The sequence below is a fragment of the Channa argus genome, chromosome 13 (assembly GCF_033026475.1).
Source record: "Channa argus isolate prfri chromosome 13, Channa argus male v1.0, whole genome shotgun sequence".
Lineage (NCBI taxonomy): Eukaryota > Metazoa > Chordata > Actinopteri > Anabantiformes > Channidae > Channa > Channa argus.
The window spans coordinates 3,226,954-3,247,100 of NC_090209.1; the positions used below are offsets into that span (position 1 = coordinate 3,226,954).

At 38.5% G+C, this 20,147-nt stretch overlaps 2 protein-coding genes across 9 annotated transcripts in view; one reads left to right on the plus strand and one right to left on the minus strand.

Moving 5' to 3' along the window:
* spryd3 (SPRY domain containing 3) overlaps positions 1–12,600 on the minus strand; it is a 57,354-nt gene extending 44,754 nt beyond the window's left edge. Inside the window, exons 1-6 of one of the 8 annotated variants that reach the window (XM_067526018.1) lie at positions 12,456–12,600; positions 11,221–11,348; positions 8,345–8,420; positions 5,623–5,747; positions 3,546–3,681; positions 3,259–3,435 (exon numbers count right to left, since the gene is read on the minus strand). In XM_067526018.1, the coding sequence (XP_067382119.1) occupies positions 3,259–3,435; positions 3,546–3,681; positions 5,623–5,747; positions 8,345–8,420; positions 11,221–11,348 (642 nt within the window). In that variant the 5' untranslated portion in view covers positions 12,456–12,600. Of the gene's footprint in view, positions 1–3,246; positions 3,436–3,545; positions 3,682–5,622; positions 5,748–8,344; positions 8,421–11,220; positions 11,349–12,455 lie in introns of all 8 variants that reach the window. The other 7 variants (XM_067526016.1, XM_067526019.1, XM_067526017.1 and 4 more) reach the window with 7 other exon arrangements.
* A 2,347-nt stretch (positions 12,601–14,947) lies between these two features.
* On the plus strand, positions 14,948–19,242 carry igfbp6b (insulin-like growth factor binding protein 6b). Its single transcript, XM_067528380.1, has 4 exons — positions 14,948–15,540; positions 16,442–16,476; positions 17,233–17,352; positions 17,671–19,242. Exons 1-4 carry the CDS (start codon positions 15,204–15,206, stop codon positions 17,782–17,784), a joined length of 606 nt encoding a protein of 201 aa, XP_067384481.1. The 5' UTR covers positions 14,948–15,203; the 3' UTR covers positions 17,785–19,242.
* The last annotated feature ends 905 nt before the right edge of the window (positions 19,243–20,147 follow it).

A 20,147-nucleotide genomic window follows, 5' to 3' on the forward strand; every position in this document is an offset into this window, starting at 1 on the left:
TGAACTATGCAGAACACAGCTCTGTGCTTACTGTTGCCCGAATCTACGAAGTTGGAAAAAAAAAAAAAAGTCTTTGTGTTGATGAGATGAGGCAGTGGTTATCCTCCACTGTCCTTTTGGGAACATCCTCCACTCTGAAACACTATACAAGATCTAATGCGCAATTGTTGTGTCCGATACCAATTTTCAAACTTCTCCTGTGTGTCCTACATTTGTCCTGTAAGTCTGGTATCTGGCTCATATCACATCCGAACCGGGCATAACACAGATGAAAAATGTTACAGTCAACCTCTCTGGAATAGAATATTGCGATACATCTGATGACACAGTTGTTATCAACAGTGAACTCCATTCAAAAACCTGAAACCAACTACTTCATTGTTTAATCAACATCTGAAAAAAAAAAAACAGCCTGAAACCTGAACTCAATGAGTCAGCATTAATCATGGTCTAACACTCATGGTTGGTCTCATGCTTTGGCCGGAAAAACAATGATTTATATCTGAAGATCCGCAGTTTTCCAGGGAAGTTATCTGGAGTCAAGGCAACTAAAAGTCCAGTTGCCACAAAACAGTATATCATTATTGTTAAAGCAAAAGGCTTATTAGTCATGCTACCAGCATGACTGTAAGGGCTAGCAGTGTAACTTTATCAGTTAGTTGGTCTACACAAAAATGTTAACTTTAGTACAGATGTATATGGTTCCCACACATGGGAAGGCAGTGGAAAAATCTAACTTAGGCTGAAGGACATGGTTAAAAAATGTAATCACATATTTTCAGTGTCCTGGATGATTTGAGTTTTAAGCATTTTTTTCCATCTACTCCAGACAAAACCCGATTAAAAGGTTTCGTTTAGTTTAATAAACTATACTCTGTTCGCCAGTATCTAGGGTCATAAGTAATATCAGCAAAAGAAAAGATCGCCAGCAAGCCTGCTCTGCTCACCTTTTACATATTGTAAATTTCATAAGAAATAATGCCAGGAACAGCTGTGCAAAACAAAAAGAAAGTGCATAATGTTTTAAATGCAGACAACTTCGGTCACTGCCATGTGACAGCAGAGGAATCACTAACCTTCATATGGGCATTTTTCACATTGCTCACAAACAAAAAATTAACAAATTGTGCACTTCTAAATCTAACTGTGGAACAATGTCGATCTATCATCTTTAAAGATACATGATGAATATTTTATAGAAGGTCTCAGATGTACGCAACTTTAAGTTTATTGTATCTGTGTTTTGTAGCCCACTGTACAGTACCTGCCCACCCCTGAACCCAAGCAGGGAGAGTTTGCATCTAGCTGATAAAAAACATCTAACGGTCGTGGAAGGGTGAAGGCAAAAACAGAGAGCGAGAATTAAACTTCAACTATTCAGCTGGACAGAAACAGCTCTAATGGAATAATAATGTTGCCCTGTCTCGCCTGGTTGTGGCAGCAGACAGTGGGTTGTAGGCACATGTTTGCCCTAACAGCTATAAAAGCAGTACTACTACTTCCCACTTGCATAATTCAAGTAACACAACCTTAATTGTGTGTGGTGTGTGTGTGTGTGTGTGTAGGCACGTATTGACAGAATATGCGGAAAAAAAAGCAATTGGTTGTATGAATTATGTTTAATGATAATTTATTAGGTTTAAATGAGAGATGATAACACAGTACTTTTATGACCGCAATCAAAAATGATTACGTTGCGGCAACTACTCTGACACTTCTGGCAGCCAAAAGCTAATGGAGGGGCCTTGTCTCAGACAAGTCAGAAAATGTATGTGTATTTTTATCTACAAATAAAAATGTTGGTCTGTTTTTACTGCTTCTGTGTCTAAGCTTTGCAGGTAGATTCTCCTGTTGCATAATCTCAGACTCTGATGCAAAACATCAGCAGTGAGTCTGCCGTTCATCGAGTTAGTAAGCTTGCAGGAAAACCCCCGAGCTGATGTCATAAAGAAATCTGCAAAAACACTCCAAAGGTGACCCAAATCCAGACGTGGCAAGATCAAATCATGACTGAGACAAAGCAAGGAAAATTCAAGTAGCTGTGTCTAAGGCTTTCCATGAAACTTAAAGAGCATTAAGTACAGTTGTCAACAACGGAGGATTTGCTAAAGAACAGGCAGTTGAAGGATCTTGGAAGAGCACAACACTATTAATAAGAACTGACAACAACCACAAAGACGTACAAGTTACAGAGAAGCTCCACTATAATCCATCTCATTCAAAAGGAAAATCCTAGAAAAACACTAAATATGTCGTCCGTTTCTCTTCACATACTGTCTCATAAGACAAGGAATGCAAATAAACTGTTGGCAATGATTACAACCATTTACATACTACTATGCTAAACCAGTATGTTTAACAGTTGTAGAAATGGTGTTTATTTTATTTATAGAATCATTATTTAGTAAAATAAACATTTTACTGCATATTATAGAAAGTATTTCTGATATTCTTTATAATCTTGGTCTTTAATGCCTGATACACAATGGAGAATTTCAGATTTTTAAAATGTGGTAGACCACATTTGAAACGCAGGACCAAAACGAACCTTGAGGCGGATTACTGTCATAAGCTAGTAGCGTTACCTGGTGTGTGCTATGTTTTTTCACTCCAAATGACAAGAAAACTACTGGATGTCATGGCTGAGAAGACAGAATCAGCAAAGCTTACACATTTCGCAGTTTGAGCTAGAAGAGAGTCAGAAATAAAGTCCTATTACTTAGTCTCAAAAGAGGCTAGTGCAAGCTACTGCTACTACAAGTAAACATCTGGTGGGTGACGGTTCCTTATCAGCTTAGTGCAAGATGAATCCTCATACTACATGAACACTTGTGCCTACAGGTCCTAACAACGTTGGGTCAGGAACAACCTCCTATTAAGGATAGTCTCAGCATAAATGCTGTCAAAAATGTGTTACTTTTGTTGGCTTAAATGTCTCAAATTATTATTATTATTATTATTTTTTAGTTTGTAAGCATTTTATTGACTAAATAGTTTTCTAAAAGAGTCTACAGAGTACTTGGTCCAACTTAGACCTACACCTGCAAAAACTAGTATAGTAATCCACCTGCTAAACAGCCATTTACATTAAGAAATATTATGACATGCTTACAAACTTTGTACTATGTTTGGCTAAACAGTGATAGGGGTTTCATGTAATTCTTAGAAAGGCAATAAATGATGCCAGGAGTAAGAAAGAATCAAGGAGTATTCTTTTATTTATAGGGACAATTTTGTTCTTCTTACCGTGCCGCTCACCCTGATGTCATAAAGCCGTCCCCAGTCATCTTCATGGCTGTCAACCATCATCAAACTATCATCTTCCTCCAGGAGCCACTCAGCTTTCAGGTCAACCTTAACCTCCTCCCCCATGGAGTGCATCCCCACAGCGGGGAACAGCCCCTCTGCTGAGACAGGAACCTCTACTGAACCAACCTGAATAAGAGATGGATGCAAAAATGAAACAGAAAGAAAGAAAAACAAAACCCTGAGTAAAACTAATAAGTAGTTACACAAAATGAATGGAGAAGATATAAGTCACCAACCTCTTTGCCATTTTTGGTGAAAAAAACTGTAGTAAAACCTGCTTCAATATTTTCTGAGTGTATTCCACAGCCAATGCGGTCACCACGAGCACATTTTGGCCCAAACTGCTGCCCCACAGGATTTCCATTGTATAGCCTGAAATAAAAGAAAAGATAACATGTGCAGAGGGTCGGTGATTAATTAAAGTGAAACTGTTTTAGAGGTATTGATGTAGCCGTGTGATCACTATGGAAGATGCTGCTGTTGAACTGTACTTTCGTATAAAGAGAGATGAGTCAGTATCTAGCGTAGTTTCATTGATACAGATATGTTAAAATAAATACAAAACATGAGGCAATCTCCATAGTATAGTTCACCAACTCGAAAATAAAAGCAGGCATCACAAAAGTTAGAAAGGAAGTGGCTTTCTATTAATTTAGACGATTCGTGCTTGGCCTGGAAAAACAGTTTAACAAACTATTAAAAAATGCCCTCAGTAATGCCAGAATAGCATATTATTCATCATTAATAGAGGAAAACAAGAACTATCCCCGGTTTCTGTTCAGCACTGTAGCCAGGCTGACTAGGAGCCATAGTTCTGTTGAGCCTAGTATTCCATTAACTCTGAGCAGCAATGACTTCATGACTTTATTTATGAAAAACAATTGTAGCTATTAGGGAAAAACATTCACCAGGTCCTTCACCCAAAAATTACAGATAGATCCTCACGTACAACAGTGCTAGAATCATCAATACGGCCCATATCCCTCTTGGACTGCTTTTTACCCATGGACCTCGCTGAGTTAACTACCTTGTCTAAACTAACAAAATGTCTGCTAGACACATTTATTTGAGATAACATCCATCTACCTATTCTATCTATTAAAAACAGGCTATGTAACTAAGGCCACTACCTGTACAGGCATAACTTGTTTGAAGACTTTCAGTCAGGATTTAGAGTACATCAAAGTACTGAAACAGCACTCGTACAAGTCACCGATGATCTTCTCTTGGCTTCAGATAGAGGACTAGTCTCTGTACTAAATCTTAGTGCTGCATTTGACACCACTGCTGACAACATTTTATTACAAATTGGGATTAGAGGAAGTGCATTATGTTGGTTTAAATCCTATTCATCAGGTAGATTCCAATTTGTTCATGTTAAATGGTAATATGAGTTGGAAGTTTAGTGTTTAAAATGCAGTATTTCTGAAGTTTGCTCATGAACTGAAGTAACGTTGTTGTAACAAGTCTGCAGCTTTTTGGTAAAAACTACAGCCCAGGACTTTCCCTGTGTTTAGAGAGTTTTGGTACTATGGGGTAGTTTTCCAACCTTATGGATTTGTCAATGGCCAATGCAGATGCTTATCTGGAGAGAGAAGCGAGGCCGATGTTTTTGTTTTCTCGCTCTCTTTTTGCATCCCATAAAGCATATAATTGTACTAACAAATTAAAAAGATAAATTTGCAAAAACAAATATGCTCAACTTAAATTAATATTTTATGAATATTAAAAATATGAATTATTTAAAGTAATTAAAAACAATTAGTATTGAATAAATTAAATTAATTCAGAACCAGAATAAAATGTATTACTAATCTTATTTGTTGAGCAGCAATGACAATATTTGATCAAACTAATATATTTTTAAATCATAAAATATAGACACACTCAGTTGGACACTCAGTTACAGCTTAAACTATCCCACTTATAGTTGATCAAATAACATTTTATTATCAAAACATATCTGACAAAAACAATCTAACAATTACTGCTTTAGCTCCTCCATCACGAGGATTTTCTGCTCTTCCTTTTATTAGAAATTTTGGGATTTTATAATATTGGGCAAAAAAAACAGGCACTACTTTCTCCTACAACAAATTTATAGATCAATGAAAATGAATGTCAGAAGCATTATTATGTACGAACGAGTGTTTTATGCTGGTGGGTTTTTTTTTTTAAATAAAAAGAACAATAAAAAATTACTGTAATATTGTATGTGTGCATGCACCAGTGACACACCACAGTGTATTTTCCAAAACCTCAAAATCCACCAGTGTTATACTATCTTGTATAAATGACTATGGTTTGACTTACTTGCCATTGTCAGCATGGTAAGCTACAGAGTGTGGCAGCCAGCCAGGCTGGTGGTCCAGTCTGTAGAATTTAGGCACCAGACCCACAGCAATGGTCCCTCTCACCCCTGTGTCCACTATTGTTACCTACACACAAAGAGAGAAACGCTGTAATTACGATCGGTGCCACTAATTAGCTACATTAAAAAGCTGCCAAATGTAGCGCAGGTCATTGTTTTAAGTCAAGAATCAATCACTGCCGTCAACTCAGTGGCTGAGCTCATTGCTAAACTAATCAAACAGCTGGATGGATAATGTCCTTTCCTTTTTGTGCATTTGTCTGAAGCTTATGCTCTCCTCACAATGTATTCAGGGACAATACAGAGTGTAGGTCATCTGTGTTATGGAAATGCTAAATAATATTTTATTTGGAAAAAAAGAACATCTAAATAACAAAATTTCAAAAAGAATATTTACCCAAATATCTGAATAGTCTCATATTTGTGTCCGACTATAATTTTTAGCGTGTTTCAATCAAAGACATTATACAACATGGTCTGAGCCACCTCTTCCACTGGGAACCAAGACAGAGAAGGACTCAGTAGGCTAATTGGTTGGTCATACAATACGCACATATTCTATATACACTGACTTCTTGCTTTAACTTTAGCCAAGTTAGATAAATTTTGTACTTTTGGCCATTTGAGTGCTTGGTTGTGTTCTACACTTTGCAGCATTTTTACCAAATTCTCTGCATCTGTTTCGAAATGGTAAAGTGATACAGCAGACAAAACTGCAATTTATGATTTCCTTATGGATATTGACACCATGGAATGAGAGTCCAAAATTTGTTTTGCTATGTTCGCCTAAATCCAAGACGATCTTGAGCCCTACAGTGATGTTATAGTAGTACATTCAAAGTTATTTTTAAACCATTCAAAGCCCTCATGTCTTTTTCCCCTTTCACCTCCCTCTTCATCCCAGAGTCACTGCTCCTGCATCACAGCTATCAGCATGGGAAACAGATTTCTTGTTTTTCCATCAAAAACCCTTTCCCCAAATTTCCCCAATGCCTTTCCAGTATGGCAACTCAAGGATAATACTTGATACTTTGGCTTTGTTGAAGACAAAAATTCTTGAACATGGCAGGTTATCCCTGTAACACGAAAGCTGTTAAAAACAGTTTATGTCTGCAACCGTGTCCAAATAAAAGTTACAAAAATATGTATGATGACTTACATTAGGACAGAGCAGGAATGTGTTCATATCAACATGACTGTTAAACACTAAACCTTTCAAATAAATCAAATCAAATAAATCCTCAAACAAATGGAATGCTGCAAATGTTTAGCTGAACTTGACGAAAACAGATGACAAAAAGTGGAGAATGTCCAGCACTACTGCCAACGGAGGTGAAATGGATTCCTTGTGAAAGCACACCAAGGGGAAACACAAGCATAGTAGTGACGCATTTGTCGTCAGAAGCCTGACCTTTATCAGAAAACGCGCTCCTAAACTTGAGATATCTGGAAAGCTGACAGCATGTGCGTCACAGAGTCGAGAAGAACATAGCATAAAATGACTACACTAAAATCCTCTAGTTTAAATGTCAGAAAGATCCAGCAGACTGTGAATGTGATTCTCATTATACAATATACATGTTGTCATATTTTCATGTTTTGCCAGTAAAAACAGACCTGACACTGAAAAAGAAAACGTAAATGAAATGTTACATCTGCTTCAAATCAGGGACACCTTGCAGCCATGGTCAATAATGTCAAAGTACTCTATCACCTTGTATGGAGTCTCAGTAAGGCATCTAAAAAGAATAGCAGAAGAAATATTAAAGAATATTCAGGCCAGCTTGGCACTGCTACAAGACTGATGTTTTGTAGTCCTGCCTGCCTCTATTTGCAGCCCAGCAGAATGACACTGGTTCAGAGTTTAATAAACAGCAAAATGTTCCCTCCTGAGGCCTAAAAACCCAGACAAGGAAGTAAGCCTGCCTCACCTACTGTCGCTTGACCACACGTCACAAGGCCTACTCTGACGTACACCATCCACAAATAAGCTGGCTTATAAATAACACACTGCAGCCCTGAGCACCTAATTTATGACAGAGCTCTTGCAACTTTCCTGTGCTAAATCACCAAAATACATCTCCTGATGCTCCTGTATATGGATGAGAACTGTTACAACAGCCTATACATTCATATAGCGCAAGTCAGCTTTGCTTTAATAAATGCAAAACTTTCTCCTGCTGCCAGTCTGCTAAAAACACAGCCCGTCAGATTGATTTTTGGGTTCAGAGATACCACCTAACGCACACCCAATCCCTCATTCCAATGCAGCTACGAAATTTTTGAGGTAGTGGTTTTGCACTGGTGAAGTGGGATTGTGTGTGTGTGTGTATGGAGGGGGTTTCATTTAGAATTTAATATGAAGTTGAGAAAATTGTCAGCAACGGGATTCCAAAGGCTAATATTGCTGGCTGGATGGAAAAGCAATCTTGGGCACAACCAAAGATGATTGCATGTGGTAAACCTATCATGTTGTGAATAACACAACCCCAACATTTCAAAATAAGTAATTGTGCAAAGGACTAATGGTATGGTAAACAAAAAAAGGACAACATTTTCTGAGACAGCAGCTAGTAATGATCATATCAACTAACAATGCAAAGAACTCTGTTGAAGTGACAATGACAGATTCTGACTTATACCATCACTATCAATGTGCTTTACCTCAAAGTAGCAATTTCCCTTTGATAAAGGATGCCCAGCCACATAGCAACCCACCTCCTCAGAGTTCCCTTGGTAACTAAAGAGAGGAAATTACAGGTTAACAATAGGTCCAACTGCTGTATGCACAATCACAAGCACATCTCAAGAGCAACCCCATCTTTTGATCAAACACGGTTAAGACATCACCACAATAAATCAAATGCACCAACAACTGCAAATAAAATTAATCAAACAAAAAAAAAAATATGATTACACTATACTGCACGCAGGCCCATTGTGCATTCATATGAAATGTGTTGACTATATACTGCTGCCAAAAGCCCTTTTTAAAACTGTTGTGGATAAGCCTTCTGTTTAATGTTTGAATAGAATGGAGCATTGTCAATGCTATTTGTAACACTGATGCTTTTGCTACCATGACAAGTGAAAATATCTGCTGGGAAAAAGGGCCATTGGTGTTTGTTTAGTATTGTCATATCTTGTGTTTTACAGAGTACTATGTGTTCAGAAATACAACCACATTTTAGACAGTTAGGACAGCGTATAAAACATAAATAAAAACATAATGCTATGATTTGCAAATCTTATCAACCTATATTTTATTCACAATAGAACATAAACAAGATATCAGATGTTGAAAGTAAGATATTTTAACTTTTCATGGAAAATATTAGCTCCTTTTGAATTTGAGGGCAGGAACACTTCTCAAATAAGTTAGAACAGGGAGAGGTTGACCACTGTGTAGCATGTGTTCATTTTTCAACAACTGTCTGTAAACGTCTGATTCCAGCTGCTCAACAGTCCTGGGGCTTTGTTACCAGATATTTCATGTTACGATGCGCTAAATGTTTTCTATTGGTGAAAGGTCTGGACTGCAGGTAGGCCAGTTCAGGACCCGGACTATTCTCCTGCGAAGCCATGCTGTTGTGATGCAGACTTTTAAACTGTCTGCTAATAACAAGCTGGATGATCCCTCTCTTTTTTAGTCCACAGGAGACAATTTCCATGGTTTCCAAAAAGAATTGCAAATTTTAATTAATCAAACCACAGAACAATTTTCCATTTTGCATCAGACCATTTTAAATGAGCTTTGGCCCAGAGAACACCAATTCCTGATCATGTTGACATAGGCCTTTTTCTTTGCACGACACAACTTTTACTTACATTTGTGGATTGTACAGTAACTGTGTTCACAGACAGTGGTGTGGAAGTGTTCCTGAGCTCATGCAGTAATGTCCAGTAGAGAATCCGGCCTGTTTTTAATGCAGTGCTCCCTGAGGGCCCGAAAATCACACACACACACATCTAGTGTTGACCTTTGGCACAGTGATTCCTCCCGATTCTCTGAATCTTTTGATGATATTATATAGGTTAGATATTGGGATCTTTAAAGTCTTCACAATTTTATGTTGAGGAACAATTTTCTAAAATTGTCCCAGAATTTTGAGACACAATTTGTGACAGATTGGTAAACCTCAGCCCATCTTTACATTCGAGGGTCGCCGCCTCTCTGAAATGCTCCTTACGTACCCAGTCATGTAACTGACTTGTTGCCAATTAACCTATTTAGTTTTCAAATGCTTTCAATGCTATTTGTTTTTTAATTGCAGCAATTACTTTTCCAGCCTTTTGTTGCCCTTTTCCAACTTTTTTAAGATGTGTTGCTGCCATCAAATTGAAAATAAGCTAATATTTTTCATGAAATGGTAAATGTAGTTTATGTTCTGTGTGAATAAAATATGGGTTGATGAGATTTGGTAAATGGTAAATAGTCGCTTATATAGCACTTTTATCTAAAGCGCTTTACAATGTTGATTCCCATTCACCCATTCACATACACACTCACACACCGATGACGGTGGCTGCCATGCAAGGTGCTCACCTGAGCCACCGGGAGCAACTTGGGGTTCAGTGTCTTGCCCAAGGACACTTCAACACGTAGCCGGGAGCATGGATCGAACCACTGACCCTGTGGTCCATGGTCAACTGCCTTACCAACTTAGCTACAGCTGCCATTTGCTAATTTATTTTCTAATTATTTCATATTGTTTTATTTACCTTTTACACATCATTCCAACTTTTTTGAAGTGGGGTTGTTTACACAGTTGGGAGAAAATTCAGCATACAAAATAAAGGGTGTACCTACTACTACAATATTTTGATAGCTCTCCTAGTAGGTAATACATTGTCCAGATTAGCTGTGTCATATAATAAATGTACAGACACTGTTAATAGCATTAGTAAGCCAGATCTGAGCAATCCACAGAAAATGCTGTGTTTTTCACCATGTCATAAAAGTCATTATTTCCATAGTCAACTATATTCATTCAGTCTTAGCTGAAGGCATGTTTATTTGGGGTGAATGTGTCTCAGGAGGTAGAGTCATTGACCAGTCCCGGGGTTTTTGGTTAGACGTGTCAAAGTGTCCTTGAGCAAGACACTGAATCCCAACTTAGTTGCTGGCAGTGAGCGCAGGCCAGCTGCACAGCAGCTCCCCCATCAGTGTGTGAGTGATTGAGGAGCAAACAAGTCAATGAGGAGCAGTGTTAAGTGGTATGGGTACCAATGTCGTAGAAAAATACTTTAAGTGCAGACCATTTACCATTTTGTGCCAACCTAATGTTAGCCTAAATGCTGTAAAACTGATTCCAATGCCATTCAGTAGTGATTTCCCAATAAGAATATTAATAACACATTTCCTTAGGATACCCTGCTAGGCAAAGCCTACCTAAAAGAAAATTCAAAAAATGTGTAATAAACGCACTATATCATATAAAAGCCAAAGAGTAGATAAACGTATTAGTTTCACCCAATCCAAAAAAACCCATGTTATCACTTCAGTTGAATCCCAAAGTCCAAAAAAAAAAAAATCTAACCTTAGTGTGTCTCCATCCTTCTGCAACCTCATGTATCGTTCCTGAGCTGGACGCCCATCCCCAACATCTCGGATTCGACGCCTCAGATTCAGGAGGCATCTGTGGTGTAGTACATTAATGTCATCCATCTAAATTAAATAAATGGGGGAGTGAAATACATATTTAACAAATGGAGCGTAAAGTTTCTGTCCTTCCTTACTTGAACAATTCCGATAATTAAAAACTCTCAAACATTCTCTGCATAAAGGTTTGCGTTTATCTTATCATATCAGTTTATTGCCATGTTGAGGGCACTAAGGTAGGTTCCAAATACCTACCCCAAAAATTGTTGTATGCAGTTAAAAAAAAAAGCTATTAAAGCCTCACTACTGGGAAAATGAAACTATGTTATGGATTTTAAGGCATTATGCTGTTATTTGATTAATAATTCAGCAAATGATCCTGGTATTGTGCTGTTACATTATTGAAAAGGTCAAATCAAACCTACAGAAGGAACCTTCACCTTCAACTTGGCACACAAATAGCAAATAAATTAAGAGATCTTTTTAACTGTTCGTAGCATTTTTTTTTAAACCATCTTCATGTCTGCAAGCAGCGAGCAGTGGAAAGGTTTACATTGACAGATATACATATAAAACACGTCTTGGTTTACAAAAAGGAAAGAAAGGATAAAGTCAGGTGACCAACATAGAATAATTTATTTTCTGTGAAATCGAGGGACAAGGTAAATCCAGTATGTCCAGTATTCCTTTGAAGACTCGTTTGAAGAAAATAAAACGAACCAACATTAAAACAGAAACTGTAAACCTGCCGCCACGACGACAGAAAGTGGGCGTGTCCGTGTTTACATCTAGCTGTTTAAGATGTCATGGTTTGCAAGCTAAGCAACTTAGAACCAGCACCATGCTAACGATAAAGCTAATGTAAGTCAAACTAGCATGTAGACCTGACTGCCTTCATTTCAGCTGCCAATTACATACGCGTATTGTTAGTTAAAATTAAATATATTTCAAAATGTTAATTTCCATTCGCTGGCTGCTTAAGAAGGATCAACTCGGTTGCGCAACTATAGCATTACATGGGTTAGCGTCATAAGCGGCTACGTCAATGTATAGCCTTTAGCTTCTTTGCTTAAAGCCGAGGTTCTCTATTTTAGGAAGGAAGATGCCGTGAGACTGCTCCTAAAGTGGAAAGAAGAACAATGTTTATGACGTGCCAATTAGTCTATTGTTTACCTGTTATCTATGTGGCGGTTAAGGCAGAAACTCACTTTTATCCATCAGCTATCCATAGCTCCACATAAAACTTTGTAAACTAGAGTTCGGCGCTTCCCAGTGACATCACTGCCTCTTTACCCAAATAGCCAATCGCAACGAAGTTTGAGAAATGGTGAGAAGAATACAGCCAATGGTGTCGTTCGATTTGTTTGCGCGTGTGTGGATGTGTACTTTCATTACTCATGTTGTAGGGACATGATTTTGGCTTTTTACAGTTTCTCGGTGGGTAAACGACTTCCTCATTTAAAAAACAGACCTAACATCAATTATTAAATTTGAAGGTGAACATTTAGGTTAATTCTAATCTCACAGTTAGTCTAAGAATAGAGTATAGAGTATATCCTCTCAGGTAATGTTTATTGTCCCATATGCCAAATGTACCTAAATGTGTGTAATTAATATATAAAAGAACCATATTTTGAAAAAGCATTAACAGCATCTTGCCATGATAAATTACTAAACAAGCATCCCACCCATTGTATTTACTATAGTTTTAACTAAAAAAAAATAAATAACTTGTCTTCTTTCCTACTGAGCCTGTGTTTTATGATCCTAAACAGAAGTATTTCTATTTGTGTGCTCAGTTTATGAGCACACAAATGGGGATACTGCTCACCAGGACAGACCAGTTCTATACGCCAGCTGTTATAGACCTGAGCGGAAGGGGCAGAGAGGAGGAAGAAAGCTTGGAAGAAACTCTGGCTCCTTGAAGCAGAAAAAAATGAATATTCCAGGGCAGTGTGTAAGAGAACCCCGCTGTTCTGGCGTGAGGCTTGGAACGTTCTTAAATGTGGATGTAGCTTGCAAGCTGAAGGGAACACAAGACAGCAGGTGATATCTGCCCTTGTTGCCAAGCTTAATCAGAACAACAGGCTGCTGATGGCAAGACAGATTTTGGCCTCATGTGGCCCTGAATTCCAGCAAGTAAGCATAAGCCAGTGGGTATGTTAGTGTGCTCAGACATGGCTGTACCACTACTGCAGGAAACAATGATCCAGTGCACAACAGTGTAAGACTAAATAAAATAATAAATCTCATGTTACAGAATCTGCAATTCTACAATATTTTGCACCAATTAAGTGTTAGTTAAAAATACATTTAATTTCAAGTGATTTGCCTATAAATAACTGCAGCTCAGTATCCAAGTTCGTATCATGTTCTGTAAATTATTTTGGCAGCAAGGTTTCAGATAACATTGCAGATTAAGGGACCGTAGATAAGAGGGGAATTCCACTCTATCGCCCACTTTTACCGATAAACATCATGGCTAGTGACTCTGCTTTCAGTTTCTTTTTACACACAGCATGTATGTGTGTATTCCAGTGGTTTAAGTGGTATATAATAGTGGTATAAGTGGTATATTTTTTTTTGCACCTTATTCTTCACCTTTGAAGAATAACAGAAAATTCTTTGTGCATTTTTGTAGAACTTTATGTAAATTCACCACGTACCCTGAATCCATCTCAATAAATAATGCAAAACTACAAACATATCAGATTTGTCATTTTTTTGGAATGTTAGTGTAAGAGTGAAGGACTGAGCAGTTATATTTTAAGGATGGGACCTGTATATAAAAATTCTAAGTGCCCAAGTGGAACGATGGATTTCATCATTAGCAGTTTGGCTCGGGCTGGTTGATGTGCATTCCTGCAAGTCCTCCTCCTTCTAATTATCCAGATGATTACTCTTCCAGTTCAAACAACTGGCAAGCAATAGCCCCCACTGCTCTCATATTTTGAAATGTAATATGGTCCATAAAGACAGTTAAAATCGGATAAATGTTGAAATGTAACCTGAAACTTTACTATCCTATTAAAGACTGGATTAGATGTTTCATAGAAGCTGTGCGTTTTATATCTGACTCAGCAGTGAATTGATTAAGCTAAGGTTTTAGTGGCTGCATAAAGTAATCATATCTTGTACATATATGTACCAACACATTCGATGCATTTCCATTTTGTTAATATACCAACATTTCTAAAGTACATTCAGAAGGTCACAGACATCATTTCTTGACAGATTCTTTCTCCTTTCTGTCATAACCTCTTACAGCAGCGCATTTGTTCTAGCAAATGACATTGCGGTAGTAAAGCTGATGGGGGCACATATACATATGTATTTGTTACCATGGCAAATGTGATTCTAGAAAGGTCTCTGACATCAAAAGAAAGTGCAAATGCAGGAACGCAATTACTACTATTAATGCATGCATCATATTAAGCATAAGTATAGAAGAAGGGCCAGATCTATGTGTAACACCAGGAAAAGGTGGGGAGATTTTGATAATTTCTGAAAGGAACATAATCCATCCCCCACTTGCTCTCTCCCTCCCTGCCACCCCCATTTCTTTCTCTCTTAGTCCCAGCCCCTGAAGGTGTCATAACTGTGCTCTCTCTCTCTCTCTCTCTCTCTCTCTCTCTCTCTCACACTCACTTACTCACTCACTCTCTATCACCGCCTTTCAGATCTTTAAAAGCCGGTGCTTTGCTGTGTCTCTCTCGATATCCATTCGTCTCCTCTGGCACTGCAGGGGACTTGCCCGGCAAAGCACCAAGGAAAGCTACTCTATAGAAACAGGAAGGAGACTGAGAAAAGGGAAGAAAAAGGAAGGAGAGAGTGAGGGCGAAATATACATCCAGAAATAGCATCAGCCACATTTAACTGACAGAGAGTGACAGTGAGGAGAACCTGAGACCTGGACAGAAAATGCCTATCCTTTCTAACTTATCAACCATTGTCTTGTTGCTGATTGCTCACTGCGGATCATGGACCGGGGCAAACCGCTTGGGGCCCTTCAAGGTCTGTCCTGCCTGCAGGGATCCACTGGGGGCAGGTCGCCCCCCTAGAGACCATAATGCTGCTGGTAGCACATCAGTGTTGGCCCAGGGGGAGCCCTGTGGTGTGTACACACTGACTTGTGCCAAGGGTCTCCGCTGTGTTCCCCCACCACGGGAACACAGCCCCCTCCAGGCTCTGTTGCAGGGAAGGGGCATTTGTGCCAAGCATAGCAGGACTAGTCCCACCGAGAGGCCCCACCCCACAGGTAAGATACTGTATACATACACACATATACACAAAATCATGTATGCACAAATACACGCATGCACCTACGGATGCACATAGACACGTGCATGGACACTGCAGGTAGGCTGACATCTACTGTGGTTTATTGAGGATATTGTAAAAGGCAACACATTTAATGATATAAAGTGTGACCACTGTATTTCTGTAAATTACATGTGATAATGTTTCGTTCTTCAACGAAAAGAAAGGCCAATTAATGTGTGACATTTACGCCTGGATGTATTTTATGCACTAAAGATGATTTTTCAAATCTCTAGTATCCAGTATGGCTCTGCAGTGGCTCTGGAGTTACTGAGTTATACATTTAAAAAAAAATAAAAATGTTCCATGGTTAAACACAAACGATGGAAAAATCATTACAAACATAGTTGTTATTTCACAATTGCAGTAACAATTAGTTGCGGGGGTGTTGCAGTATATTTAAGTAAAGATGCTTGCAGATGCATTTGTTCGGTGTTATGTTTTTTAGATTGTTTCAGTGGCAGGGAGCATGACAGTGATCTGTCCTACTGTACAAGTCATGCTCTCTGTAGAGAATTTAGAATGAATGTGACACTGGCTCGGTGTCACCTACATCCTGATCAAACTGCTTTTTATTGCAGTGATCTCCACCTACTGTTCAAACAGAGATACTGCGATTAGCTATCCAAAAAGCGAATATAGAGTAGTGGTTGAAATGGGTCTTTCATAGAATGACCAACGCAGACAGATCTTATCTGTGAGACCATTTCATAATGGCAAAAAAAAAAAAACAGATTTATAAAACAGTCTAAATATTCATGGAATGCATATGTTTAACAAATTTGACATTGAATGTAGTTTGATGTTATTGTCTAAGATGTTTCATCATTTCCTCTCAGGTCCACATCCCTCAAACAGTGGTGACATTGACAAAGTAAGTTCATGCACTTATTTTACCCTCACAGATGACTGATGCTAATTGAGTCTTATCTCACTAAGATGTTTTATGGAATTTAAAAATAAGACTAAATCAATGCATCAAATGTGATGGACATGGTTACATATGGAGCTGCAGTGATTTAGATGGAGTTCTCACCCAGATCCACAGATCCTCTGTTGTTTGGGGTGTTGCAGTGGCATGTACACACACACACACCGCTCTGAAGCCATGCATTATGGTGCATGATGTGTGTGCTGCTATGCGGCAGAACTAATTGAGCATGATGTGAATCAGGAAAGTTTCAAGCCGGCTGCTGCCACCACAGCTTTTTTTAAAAAATGTTTTTCACTTTGCGAGCCGGCTGATCTGCAGCACGTGAACTAATATGCGTGTTACCGTGTGAATTGCATGTTACATGAGTGATGGAAGCTTAAAATTCACAAACTGACACAAAAATGCACAGTCACTTCAAACAATCCAGTGACCTGAAAAGCTAAATCATTGTGTAACAATATGGTTATATAATGCTATACAATATGTGACATCTGTCTTATATAAATATACACATTGTCTGCTTCTAGCTCTAATGCTGCATCACTGTAGTTAATCCTCTGTGATTCACATCGTTGTGTTCAAAGAGTCACCTGAGGGGAGGTAGCAGCTTGCCACTGCCACTCTTTAGATGAAGACAGATTTACTTTGTTTTCCTTTGGTGATTTCTGAAGTCACACTCTGCGTTGCTGTTTTCAGGCACCCTGCCGCAAGCTGCTCAATAGTGTCCTGAGGGGTCTGGAGCTGACAATCTTCCAGTCTGACCGTGACATCTATATACCCAACTGTGACACTCGAGGCTTCTACAGGAAAAAGCAGGTAGAGTTATGACCAATCAGTCAAATTGTCATGACACATAATGCTGGAAGTTTGTTGACTGTGATGAGAAAATATACGTAGGTATGTGTGACTCTGTACATTTGTCAGTGTCAGGGCTGCACTCTACAGCAGATTTCTCCTCTGTGACCATAAGGGCTGAGCATAACTGACACTTTTCTCTCTGAGCCTCTCAGCTGAGGGTTCAGTATTGCGCTATGATGACATATCATTTTCTCTCTCTTCCTCTCTCACCATCTTCCCTGCTCTCCCCTCCTTTCCCTTTCAAAATGTCCCTCTCTGCCTTGTAATCCCAAACAGTGCCGCTCCTCCAAGGGCATGCAGCGTGGCCACTGCTGGTGCGTGGATGAGCTCGGCACTCCTGTGCCCTCACGTGCCAGCGAAGATGGTACTTTACCATGCAATGGGGAGTGAGGGTTAAGTTGGTCCTATTGCTCTGAGCCTGGAGGAAGAGGAGAAGGTGGAGGAGGAGGAGGAGGAGGAGGAGGAGGAAGAGGTGGTGGAGGAACAGGAGGACAGGGAGAGGGGGGTGGCTTTAGCATGTGCAAGACACTGCCTGGACAGGAGGTAGCAGGGATAAACCACTTCCTATGGAAAATACACACCAGTTAACATTCATGTCTTCTCTAGAAGTACACTGTCACAGTCCAGCAGCAGCAACTCTAACATCTGCCTGAATGTTCAACAGTTGCAGCAGTGTCCTCTGCATCATCTGGTGACATGCTGCATGCTCGCATTAATGCTCTGTGAACTCCCTCAGTGATCCAAGCGGTATTACTCTGAATGATCTGTGTTCCCTGGCTCTTGTCCCGGCTTTCTGGTAGATTTTTTCTTTTCCTTTGTACTTTAGGATAGCTGACACTGCCTGTGTTTGTTCCGATCTCAGTGGGCTGAAATACTGTTACATAGGTGATGTGACACAAATGTTTAAAAAAAAAAATGTGTCTCCCTCACCGTCCTCTCTCCCTTTCTCCAAAGATACACTGATATCAACATACCTAATTGACAGAATATTTCTTTTCTATTAATTTATTTTTGAGTATGTGTTTCCATCAAGTACTGCTTGAATCTAACAGTATCTTATATATATATGTCAAGTCAGAAAAAAAATCATAGGAATAATGATTATGGATGCTTCTGTTCAATTTGTTTGTCACAATGGCATTCTGACTGCTTATTAGTTGATTGTTTGCACATATGTTGGAATTTTGTGGTTGACTGTGTGTTCTGAAGTGGCAGACAAAAAGCTTATGGCTGTTACCCTTTTCAAAAAGTTGTAAGGCATATTTTTATACACGTCAATATAATATTTTATATATGAATTGTTGGTTTATTTAATGAACTACAGCACAATGCCATGTATTTTTATATTGTCAGCAGTTTCTTATTTAAAGACAGAGATTATTTTATTTCATGTAAGGGGAAGTGTTTTGCTCCAGGCACTTTTATGGCAAAACTCATCACATTCATCAGAGCTCTATTCTATTAACTGCTGTACATGTTCTTGTGTTTTTAATTTCCTCTTATTATTTATGCTTTGTTTATTGGAGAATTGAGGATGTCCATGATACGATTAAGTTTTATTTAGGCACATCATATCATAAAGTCGGATTTCAACAGAAGAAGAAGAAAAAGAAAAATCCAAAATGTTATTGTTATAGTATGTCTTTCCTAAGTCCTTGCAAAAGTCATGAAAATATGTGCTATTAAAAATGTGATTAGAACTTATCTATTTCTGACCAATCTTGTTGTGCCAATGTGTGTGCCGTGATGATAGGTCCCTGCACAAAGGACCTGTGAGATTTGCAAATATGATAATAAATCATAATGACAATAAAAATGGAGAAGAATAAAAATATATTAATATAACAACAGGTGTTGAGTGTGTTAATGTGTGCTAATTTTAAATATGTTCAGAAGCCAAGGCGAAGTTTCTTACCTTTATGAAACTAAGAGTTTCAGTCAGCTCATAAGGAGAAGTGACCAATTAAAGGAACAAACTACCTAAAATGTCTTAGAAAGGTGCCACTAAAACAGTGTCTCCAAGTTTCTGGATCTCTTTTGAAAGGATGAACCATGAGGATATTCTCTGATTTGGTGATGGTGTTGCTGAGCTCTGTCTCACATGTTGGTCCAACATCTCCCGTAGACATTCTATCAGGTTGAGAGCTGGTAACTGCAAAGACCATAATATACACGTTCACATTTTGATATTCATCAAACCATCCTGTGACTCTGTCTACTCTGTTTGGTTTCTCCATTCATTTATTTATTAATTTTTCTGCATGTCACCCACCTTTACACAGAACTGGCACTAAGTTTCAAACATCATCACACAGATAACGCACAATATGCCACAAGCCCAGTATTCATTTGTTGGACTTAAAGCTACAGTGTGCCATTAAAAAAATCATTTTACAAACAGCAGTGAACACATTTGTGATTGTGATTGAGGGTCACACTTCTAACCAATTGAAGTATTTCAATTAATTCTGCTTTATGAGCACGTTGTGCAGCATTCTTAATGTCCACTGCCTAAAAGCCCTCTAAAGAGCAATGTAGAGTGTAGCAGAGCAGGGAGATAAAGGACTGGGTTGAGCAGAGTGGTTTAATTCAGAGTCTCATAAAGTTTTGAAGTACTTTACAATTTAATACTACTTTATATTTCAGCTTCAAGTTAATATGAATATGAATATTGAACTTTAATGCAATTGCATTATTTTAAGAGTAACAACTACTTTTCAATCTATTGTTTCTTTAACAAAATATATTCAAAT

Coding starts and splice junctions, on each gene's coding strand:
- igfbp6b (XM_067528380.1), top strand. CDS start 15,204: ATGCCTATCCTTTCTAACTTATCAACCATTGTCTTGTTGCTGATTGCT. Junction 15,541..16,441: donor CGAGAGGCCCCACCCCACAG/GTAAGATACTGT, acceptor ATTTCCTCTCAG/GTCCACATCCCTCAAACAGT. Junction 16,477..17,232: donor ACAGTGGTGACATTGACAAA/GTAAGTTCATGC, acceptor TGCTGTTTTCAG/GCACCCTGCCGCAAGCTGCT.